Source organism: Amaranthus tricolor, chromosome 2 (assembly GCF_026212465.1).
Source record: "Amaranthus tricolor cultivar Red isolate AtriRed21 chromosome 2, ASM2621246v1, whole genome shotgun sequence".
Lineage (NCBI taxonomy): Eukaryota > Viridiplantae > Streptophyta > Magnoliopsida > Caryophyllales > Amaranthaceae > Amaranthus > Amaranthus tricolor.
This window is the reverse complement of record NC_080048.1, coordinates 23,715,822-23,726,248: the sequence shown is the minus strand read 5'-3', so window position 1 is coordinate 23,726,248 and position 10,427 is coordinate 23,715,822. Positions and strand designations below refer to the sequence as shown.

At 34.7% G+C, this 10,427-nt stretch overlaps 1 protein-coding gene and 1 non-coding gene across 5 annotated transcripts; one reads left to right on the top strand and one right to left on the bottom strand.

The window, feature by feature from the left end:
- Positions 1-263: 263 nt before the first annotated feature.
- On the bottom strand, positions 264-379 carry LOC130807070 (U5 spliceosomal RNA). Its single transcript, XR_009040444.1, has one exon. It is a non-coding gene; the product is annotated as a U5 spliceosomal RNA (small nuclear RNA).
- Positions 380-1,592: 1,213 nt separating this feature from the next.
- Positions 1,593-7,896, top strand: LOC130805206 (glutamate receptor 3.2-like). 4 transcript variants are annotated; one of them, XM_057669873.1, is made up of 8 exons: positions 1,626-1,939; positions 2,345-2,395; positions 2,966-3,242; positions 3,968-5,304; positions 5,393-5,670; positions 5,775-5,806; positions 5,905-6,299; positions 7,020-7,896. In XM_057669873.1, the coding sequence occupies exons 2-8, from the start codon at positions 2,393-2,395 to the stop codon at positions 7,416-7,418; spliced, it is 2,721 nt and encodes a 906-aa protein (XP_057525856.1). In that variant the 5' UTR covers positions 1,626-1,939; positions 2,345-2,392; the 3' UTR covers positions 7,419-7,896. The 4 variants fall into 4 exon arrangements, with proteins under 4 accessions (XP_057525855.1, XP_057525856.1, XP_057525857.1 ...); XM_057669874.1 differs by having other exon boundaries at positions 2,341-2,395; XM_057669872.1 differs by lacking the exon at positions 2,345-2,395 and having other exon boundaries at positions 1,593-1,939.
- The last annotated feature ends 2,531 nt before the right edge of the window (positions 7,897-10,427 follow it).

Sequence of the window (10,427 nt, the reverse complement as noted above, 5' to 3'; positions counted from 1 at the left end):
TTCGGGTACAGATCGGGTTCGAGCTTTATTTTTCGAGTAGATATCGGTTACGGATAACTATTGATCGGGTCAATATCGAAATAAGTTAATAGTCAGGTTTTTAATTGATGTATGCTCATTTACTTACAAAAAATAATTACCGATTGTTTTATCAGATATAGCAGATACATCTGTAGCAGATCGGATCAACCTGCTAATGACCCATTTAACCTACTTTTTTTTTAGGTCATTAAATTCATATATTTCAGGTCATTTGACCCATTTAACCTTAATTAAAGGCTTCCTCCAAAAATAAACGTATGCCACTTAATGCAGCGAGCACACGGTATTCTTTAGTAAAAGGCGAAAGAATAGTTCGCTTTGTGCTCACGGCGTGGCTGCGTAAGTTGGTATGAGATCTGTGGAATTGATTTAAAGGAATTTTCTTTTATTAGTATCTTTAATAGCCGATGCGGGACAACTTCCTTTGTTATTGAAAGTCATCTTCAGCTGACAAATCCCTTAGCCGATGTGGGACAACTTCCTTTCTTATTGAAAGTCATCTTCAGCTGACAAATCCCTCAATACATGGTAATTGGTATTATCTTGGTTTTACGAAGTATTTAGCAAATGTTGATCCGTCTTAAATTTAATAAATGGGTTAAACAGGTTTTTTTCGGGTTAAAATATTCAACCTAAACCTAACCCATTTAATAAACAGATCAGGTCGGGTTGACCCATTTAATTAATTGGGTCAAAAATCTAAACCCAAACCCGCTAATTTCGAGTCGGTTTCAGATCAGGTTAGCAGGTCGGGTCAGCTTTTGCCAGCCCTAATAGGCAGATCAATTTATTTCAATTAGTTTATATATATATATATATATATATATATATATATATATATATATATATATATATATATATATATATATATATATATATATATATATATATATATATATATATATATATATATATATATATATATATATATATATATATATATATATATATATATATATATATATATATATATATATATTCTGTATGCAATCTCTTCTGTATAGAACTTGTGTTCTTCCTTTTTCCGTACTATTAGAAAACTGAAATTGGACTTAATTTGCTAAAATTAGGTGAAAATTTGATTCGGATTTATAACAGTTCGATTTACAATCGGTTCGGGTTTGTATCAGTTCGGGTTAAAAACAGTTTGATTAATAATCGATCGGGTTTGTATCAGTTCGGGTTAAAAACAGTTCGATCTTAATCGGTTTTAGTCAGGTTACATTCGGTTACGTGCATAATTCGGGTCGGATTTGACTCGGGTCGATCACTATTCAGTTCGGGTAACATCGGTTAAGGTTTATATGTCGGTTATAAAATTCGGTTGCAGTTCGAGTTCGATTTTGCCCTTTTCGGTTATCAAACGGTTCGAGTGAAGTATCGGTTCGGGTAATTGCGGTTCGGTAAACCTAAAAAACTTACATTTTTCCGGGTCGGATAATTTTCGATTCCGGGTCGGATTTTCGGGTCGGATTTATTTTGAACAGCTCTACATACAACACATAAAGAAAGAAACAATTTTTGAATATTTGGATCATTGGATGATATCAATTTTGCCCCTCTCTTTCATCATCTCATATTCATTTTCCACGCTCTCATAAAATACAACCAAACAAAAAAGTTGGTCTCAGACTCTTGCAGTAAATTGATCTTTCAGCGCAAAAAATTTTGATACCCACTCATAATCTTTCTCAAATTTTAAGCTTGTCTTTACTCTTTATCACTATGATTTTGTTTAAGCTTCAATTTTCCTCCTATTTTTTATTTTTATTAAAAATAAGAAGTCCAATCAATTCTAAATCAGAAGTTTGGAGTCTTCATCTCTTGAAATTTCCCTCTTTGGATTTTAATGGTGGATTCTTACTTTCTTTCTGAAGCTTTCTGCTTTTGCTCTCTTGTAAGCGTCTCCCTTTTTCTTTTATAATAATAATAATAATAATAATAATAATAATAATAATAATTATTATTATTATTATTATTATTATTATTATTATTATTATTATTATTATTATTATACATTTCCGTGCAAATTTCATTAAAAAAATTAATATTCCCTTAATTTTTATCTGTTGTCTTCCCTATTTATTTTATCCAACTGTCTCCTGATAAAAAAAAATAAATATTCCGTAAAAAATAAATTTCAACATTTTAATTAATTGGGTAGTTAGTTAATGACCAGGAATCATGTGATATAGTTATTTTTTCCAAGTTTATATAGTTTGAACAAAGCTGTTTTATTTTCTATGTTCTGTAAGCTTCTATGACACCTTATATGACACATGTGTTTTTTATTACAAGGTAGGCTAAATAGCGGATTAGTGAAAATTGAATTCAGATCTCTACTTAGAATATGGTATGATACCTTTAACTATTTTGTTCTATTAGGAGTATTTTAGAAGTTGTTTACTTCTATGAGCTTGAAATGATCTATTTTTCTTTTTTGGGTTTTAATCTATTTAATTCTATATTTTGGTGTATCTTTTTTAGTTCTCCCTTTCGCTCTGTTTATTATATTTGATTTTTTATGCAATTAATGTGTCAGTTTAATTATTTATGCATAATAAAAAATTATAGAAAATAATATTACACAAATATGCGAATAAACATTCAAACAAAATTGCGCATGATTATATTCTTTTAAGCTTGAAAGATAAATAGTGTTAGTTTTACAAGTATTGCAGAACACATTATTATTTTTTTTATTTTTCATGTTATTGGTGGCCCTGATTTTGGACTTTCACTAGATTCTTCTTTTTTCTATTCACTAATACTGCTATCTTTAATGTCTTTTGTTTGGGGAGTTGGGGATTGAAAGAATCTGCTCAGATGCTTTCTTGGGGATTTCTTAATTTTTATCTTAAATTGCTAAGCATGGTTTTATTGTATAACTGACGCTTATCGGAATATTTGTGCTGCTGTGAAGGCCAATTTGGTGTCAAATTTGAGTATGAAGCTGGTTGTTGTTGTGCCATGGTTGCGTGTTCTTCATATCATGATGTTGTTGGGAGATACATTGGCTTCAGATAATATAAACCTTGGCGCTATATTTACTCTCGACACCATCAATGGCCAGGTTTCACAGATTGCCATGAAAGCTGCTGTGGATGACATTAATTCTGATCCCAACGTACTCGGTGCTCGTAACCTTTCTCTTCAAATTCATGATTCTAATTATAATGGATTCCTCAGCATCATGGGAGGTAAATTCCCACAACAGCTATTATGTAGTAATATTATAGTAGTTAATCTAGTAAATCGTTTGTAATTTTTGATTGAGCGATCGGCTCTGATACCATATTACATTAGGCTGGACTTATTGTAAATATCAAAATATAAACAGAGAAACACAAGGTGCACAATTCATAAGCCACGTAGATACCGTCCGAAAACCATATCGCAATAGGAGAATGGGCTCCAATTACTTATAAAGTGTGTACAACATCTTTTATTCCTTGATGTGGAATGGTTTCCCAACATAATCATCATACTCAATATATTCCCGTTCATAGAGGAGGGTGGCATAACAACAGGCTGTTCTCTTTTGCGGCCAGTGATACCTCCGGCTCGAGAATGACCACCAAATGAAAATAAATATCCCAAATCATTATATAGAATATAGTTGCCACCTATAGTTCTTGCTTTGTGCATTTAGATTTTTGGCTTCCCATGTGTGGCTGTGTTTATTCTGTGTTTTAGAGTGAGAGTTAATAGAAAATGGATAAAAAAAATTCATGTGGGTGTTTGAATTTGGAGGGAAATCAGAGCACTTATTGAATTGAAAGAATAGGACTTGGATGTGTAGGTGGCGCTTTGGCTTTCCGTTATCCTTCTCAACTTCTTTTTTCCCTCCTGTATTTATGCCAAACAAACACTATCTTAATTTGAGGTTTTAATTTATGGTGTACAATTTATTTATTGATCACAGCATTGCAGTTCATGGAGACCGACACTGTTGCTATTATAGGCCCTCAGTCATCGATAATGGCACACGTGCTTTCTCACCTAGCGAATGAACTCCATATTCCACTGTTGTCATTCACCGCGCTTGATCCTACGTTATCACCTATCCAATATCCATACTTTTTCCAAACGGCCCCCAATGATCTGTTTCAGATGGCTGCCATTGCAGAAATCGTAAGCTACTATCGTTGGACCCAGGTTGTTGCTATCTTCACTGATGAAGAATCGAGTCGTAATGGGATCACCGCATTGGGTGATAAGCTTACAGAAAAGCGTGCCAGAATCTCTTACAAGGCAGTTCTCCCCCCTGATATTAGAAACAATGAGAGTGTAGTGAAACAGGAGCTAGAAAAGGTGAAGATGATGGAATCTAGGGTGCTTGTCGTGCATACTTTGGCTGCTTATGGTGAAATTATTGTCAAGATGGCTGAGCAGCTTGGCATGTTAGGGGACGGGTATGTTTGGATAGCTACGGCTTGGTTACCCTCCATCTTAGATTATAATCATAGTTCAGATGTCTACAAAAGGACTCAAGGGGTAATCACTCTTCGACAACATATTCCTGACTCGCCAAGGAAAAAGGCATTTATTTCTAGGTGGATTAAATTAAGCCAAGGCTCAGTTGGGTTGAATGCATATGGGTTTTATGCCTATGACACAGTTTGGCTGATTGCCCGTGCAATTAATGCATATCTACGTCAAGGCCACAATATTTCATTTTCAAATGATCCGGTCTTATCTTCTGTTGGAGGAGGAACTATGAATTTAAGTGCTTTGAGCATCTTTGATGGAGGAAGTGTGTTGCTTAAGAATATACTGGAAACCCATATGACTGGTTTGACAGGCCCAACTAGGTACGATTCGGAGAGAAATATAGTTGACCCTTCTTATGATGTCTTAAATATTGTTGGTAGCCAAATGAGGGGGATCGGGTACTGGTCAAACTATTCTGGCTTATCTGTTTTAGAACCAGAGATTCTTCGTAAAAGAACACAGAACCGTTCAAGTGCTAGCCAGAAGCTATATAGTGTTGTGTGGCCTGGAGGAACTAAGAAGAAGCCACTTGGTTGGACATTCCGTCGTGATGGAAGAAAATTGCAAATCGGGGTACCTCATAGGGTCAGCTTCCTAGAATTTGTTTATAAAGACAATCAAACACATGCTATTCGAGGAAATTGCATTGATGTTTTTGAAGCTGCTGTAAAATTGCTTCCTTATCCAGTACAATATGAATTCATATTATTTGGCGATGGGCATAGAAATCCCAGCTATAGTGAACTTGTAAGAAGGATCACGACGGGTGTAAGTATAAACATTTTACGTCAAAGTATGTTTGTGATCAACAAAAACTTATAGTCCAAATTACTGATACTTGATGTCAAAATTACAGGAATTTGATGGTGTGGTTGGAGATATAGCAATTGTCACCAACCGGACAATGATTGCGGACTTCACTCAGCCGTATGCAGATTCAGGGCTAGTTGTAGTTGCGCCTGTTAAAAAGCTGGCTTCTAGCGCTTGGGCATTCTTGAGGCCTTTTACGCCACTCATGTGGGTCGTTACAGCTATATTTTTTCTTATAGTTGGGGCAGTTATTTGGATCTTAGAACACAGATTAAACGATGAATTTCGTGGACCGCCCAGGCAACAGATTATGACGATTTTATGGTATGTTTATAATTCAAAATTCACTAAAAGATAGATTTCCTTTTTTCATTTAAGTTGCACATTTTCTGCTGATGGCTTTCAAAGTTCTCTTAACAAACTTTCAGGTTTAGTTTCTCAACCCTGTTTTTCGCCCATCGTAAGTCAAGTCCATTCGGTCTTCATTCAATATCATCAATTATGGATTTATCCTTCGCCTTTTCATTAATGAATATTTTTCTTCTCTTGAACTTGTAGGAGAAAACACTGTAAGCACGCTTGGTCGGCTGGTTCTGGTCATATGGCTGTTTGTCGTTTTGATCATTCAGTCAAGCTATACAGCTAGTTTGACGTCGTTCCTAACTGTACAACAGTTAACATCTTCAATCAAAGGCATTGACTCATTGATCACTGGCAGTGCACCTATAGGATTCCAAGTAGGCTCATATGCAGAAAACTATCTCAACGAGGAACTTAACATTCCCAAATCAAGGCTCAAGCCTCTAGCCTCTCCCGAAGACTATGCCAATGCTCTAAGTACCGGACGAGTTGCTGCTGTGGTTGATGAACAGCCATATATTGATCTTTTTCTTTCAAACTATTGCCAGTACGCAATTGCGGGCCAGGAGTTCACCAAGAGTGGCTGGGGATTTGTAAGTATCACTAACCAGCATCTAAATAACTAATTGTGTTTCTTACATCAAAAAGTACATCACCACAAAATTTGTGCTTAGTTGTCGCTTCAATGAATATCTTTTGTATCGTTCTGTTTTTCTTTGGAGTTCTTGACGTTCATGTTTAGGAGTAATAAACTAACTAGGTTATCTTTAGGCTGTGACAATTCGTCACGTAATCTCACCGTGGCCCACTCGTGTGGACACGGGACACCCATGGGCTCGGCCCCACAAACCCACGGGTCAAAAGCGTTGACTTGCACATACATTTGGTAAGGTTCATTGTTTTCCAAAACCATATGGTAGTAGGAGGATTAGCTCACCCAATATATATGCAAGTTCACAACCCACTATTTTATTGATGTTGGATCTTATCTCACATGTGAAGTATTTCCAACATTATTTCAAACAATTTTACGAGTTAAGGGGTCATTTGACGTACATATTTAGGAATTAGGATTTAGGACAAAGGCTGCTTGATTCTTCATAATAAACTAACTATTTAAAAACTTGGTTTCTTGACTTCAAATGATAAAATCACATCATAATATCAAAAACCAGGGTAAAAAAGAAGAGAAGAGAACTGTTTCCTATGAACCCTTTGATCTGAAGCCTGCAGAACATTACTAGATTTTTCTAAAACTTGTTGGTTCGACCTAAATTGACTACTTGGCTTACTCAACAATCATTTATCATCAGGCGTTCAAGAGTGATTCTCCGTTAGCCCTAGATATGTCAACGGCTATCCTGCAGCTATCAGAGAATGGAAGCTTGCAGAACATAACAGAGCGTTGGCTTAAGTCAAAGAGATCTTGCCAATCAAAGCAGTCTGTAAATGACTCAGAACAGCTAAAGCTGGATAACTTCACTGGATTATTCCTAATATCTGGTGTTGCTTGTCTTTTTGCTCTTATTGTATACTTTTGCTTGACGCTCTACAAGTTCCACCAGCATTTGCCGGATGAATCTGAACCTTCAAGCCAGAGTAGTTCTCGTTCTATACGCCTTAAGACATTCCTGTCATTTGCTGATAGGAAGGAAGACCTTTCACAGAGAAGGGTGAAAAAGAAACGAATGTCTGCTTCGATGCCAGTTTAGGGTAGTGACCAGATGGTGGAGGTTGAACCTGGTGGAAAATCATCTAAGAGTGAAGATTTCGAAAATTATCGACAGAATGGTCATAATAATTGGAATTCGTGTGAGGTTTGAAGCTAATTTATGTTTCATGTGAATTGTGTTGCATTGGGATGGTTTATCCTAAATCAGTGAACCAAAGATGGTGTGCACATTTTATAAGTCATTGACCTCGTATTAAAATCAAATTGTGTTGTTTTATATGGCTTATAAAGTGTGCGCACCTCTTATAGCCTTAACATGTTTGTCCAAATGTAGTAATTTTGCTCATAGTCTTCTATATAGAATGGTGGTAAGTATATCATAAATCATGTAGGATTTTTTTGAATGTATACATAGAGATAAGTAAATCAGGGCAGTGGAGTGCTTATGCAAGTGTTTTGAGACAAACCACTTCCTTTGTAAATTAGTATTCCTTGCAATTAAAAAGCTAATTGTTCTATTTGTTTTTTTTGCACTTTATTAAATGTATTTTTTGATCTTAAATGCTTTTAATTGCAAAAAATCAAATTTTATAAAAAATTAACATTAATAAACTTTAATTTTTCATCAAATTTACAAGTAGTATGATATTTTTAACCTTGACATCATTTAGAATATGTTAGTTCACATGAAAAAACAGTCAGTTTGATACTTGTAAATTTTAGGTAAAATTACCCATAATAATTCAATCTTTATTCGATTTTCCTACAAAAATCTTACCTATTGATTAACCATAAATAATTCGAACTTTAATGAATATTTGCTAAGAATATACCATAGTGACTAGCAATATGTTATAGCGGATATTTTTTCAAAAAAAAAAATATTAAATTAAAATTAAAACGGAAAAAATAAAAAAAATCAATGAAAAAACTAAAAAAGAAAAATATTACTGCCCAAACGCCTCCCCGACCGCCACCTCCTCCCCCACCACATCCCCTCTCCTTGCCCTCCCAAAACCCTAACTTCCACCACTCCAACCCATCTCCCTGCTACCACCTGCCACTCCATCCACTCTCCTTACCCCTCCCCAACAGCCACAACCCAATCCCCTCCCCACAGGGGCGGATCTATGTAGTCCCACTCCTAAAAAATCCTAAAAACTATACTCTCTACACTGACACTACACCCACCGCAGCACCATCGCCTGTCTGATACCACCTGGTCACAGGGCCTGGTTCAATCACTAGAATTTGATGAGAACCAGATTGATTAGCTCAGAGGTAATCCAAAGAAGAAAGGAAACCTCACGAGTAATAATCAATATGTAGCAGAATAATGTAGAAGATGATAGAGAGAGATTTAGAGAAAAGAAAGAGAGAGTTTTGTATTAATTCCGCATGCCCATTACATAATCATGTGGCTAATATATAAAGCCGTTTACATTCATTGAACTAAATAACAACCTCAACAATATTCCCTTACAAATAGGAAGTACAGAATATTACATAACAGAATATAGTTATATTTGATAATTCTCCAACAATCATGTCCTTTGCTTTGTGTAACAGATTGTGTAACTGAATTTGGCCATGGAGTAGTAACTTGAGCATTTCCCTTTTTACCCTCCAGCTCAGAGATGCTTGTATCACTGTCGCTGCCTGCCGCTCCATCACAGACCTGCTGCCTGCCGCTGTGGGCTGCCAGTGGCTGCTGCCTGCTGTCGACAGTCTTCTATTCACAAAACCCTAAAAATTAAAATTTTGATTTATTTTTTTAGGTATTTTCACTCTTTATTCTTATCTTAACTTTTATGTTCTAAACTTTAAACTTAATATTATTCTTAAATTCCTAATCTTGAATCTTGATTCTTGAATTTTGTTAGAATGTTATTTCTTGATTTTTTTTGTTTATGTTGTTTGAGTAATGAAATATTTTTTAATGTTAAATTGTTAATGTGTTTGTTAATTGTTAATGTGTTGGTATATTTTGAATAATTGAAATGTTGAATTATTGAATATTTCTTGATTTTTTTATATTCTCTTTGAATAATTGAAATATTGAATATTTGTTAATGTGTTCTATGTATATTAATCTTCTTGTTAGAATTCAAAAATCTGGAGAGAAAACAAAAGAATATTGCTTCTATTTTGTTGTTTGTTCGTTACTTTATATTTGTTTGTTACTTTATATTTCATTTTGTTGGACTATGATTCATTCTAAATTCGAATATTTGTAGTTTGTTCATTGCCTTTTTATATTACTTCTACGACTTTGTCTTGAGATTATTACGCATCTACAACTCATTTTGCCAAAATAAAAAATATTTTAGTTGTAAATTATACAAACGAAACACTGTCGAAATTTCGTCCATTCGTGTGCGCCTCAGGGGACTCTAAACTCTAGATCCGCCACTGCCTCCCCAACAGCCAATATCTACAACTACTCATTTACACCCATTGCAACCAACAACCTTACTCTAAATTGTGGTGGTGGTGCTTAGGCTACACCGGAATTAAGGTCTGAGGCTAGTGGGAAGGGAAGGTGGAAGGTAGAAGTAAGGAGGGGGAAGGAAGGGTACAAGCAGACGTGGGAGGGGAATGGAATGAGTATGCTATTTTTTATTTATTATTTTTGTTATTTTATTTGATTTTTTTTTTGTTGATTTACCTATAAAAACAGGTCATAATTTGCATAACAACATACTTGGTAAGTGACATAATAGTTTAAATTATCCATGATTAATCAATAGTTGGAATTATTTTAGGAAAATCGAGTAAAGATTGAATTATTTTGGGTAATTTGTCCTAAATTTTATTCAATTTACTATCAAGAGAAGTCATTTTATTATTTGGTTAAATTCTTAAAAGTTCATATTAGTTAATTTATGATACCAATCATCTAGGACCCGTTTGGTATATGGTATTAGAGGGCAGTAATGGTAATAAAATTAAGTAATAAAAAATTTGGTCATTTTCATTACCATCAATGGTACATGGTACATGGTATTAGTTAATTTCAATGGTAATAGATGGTAATAAAATAAAGTAA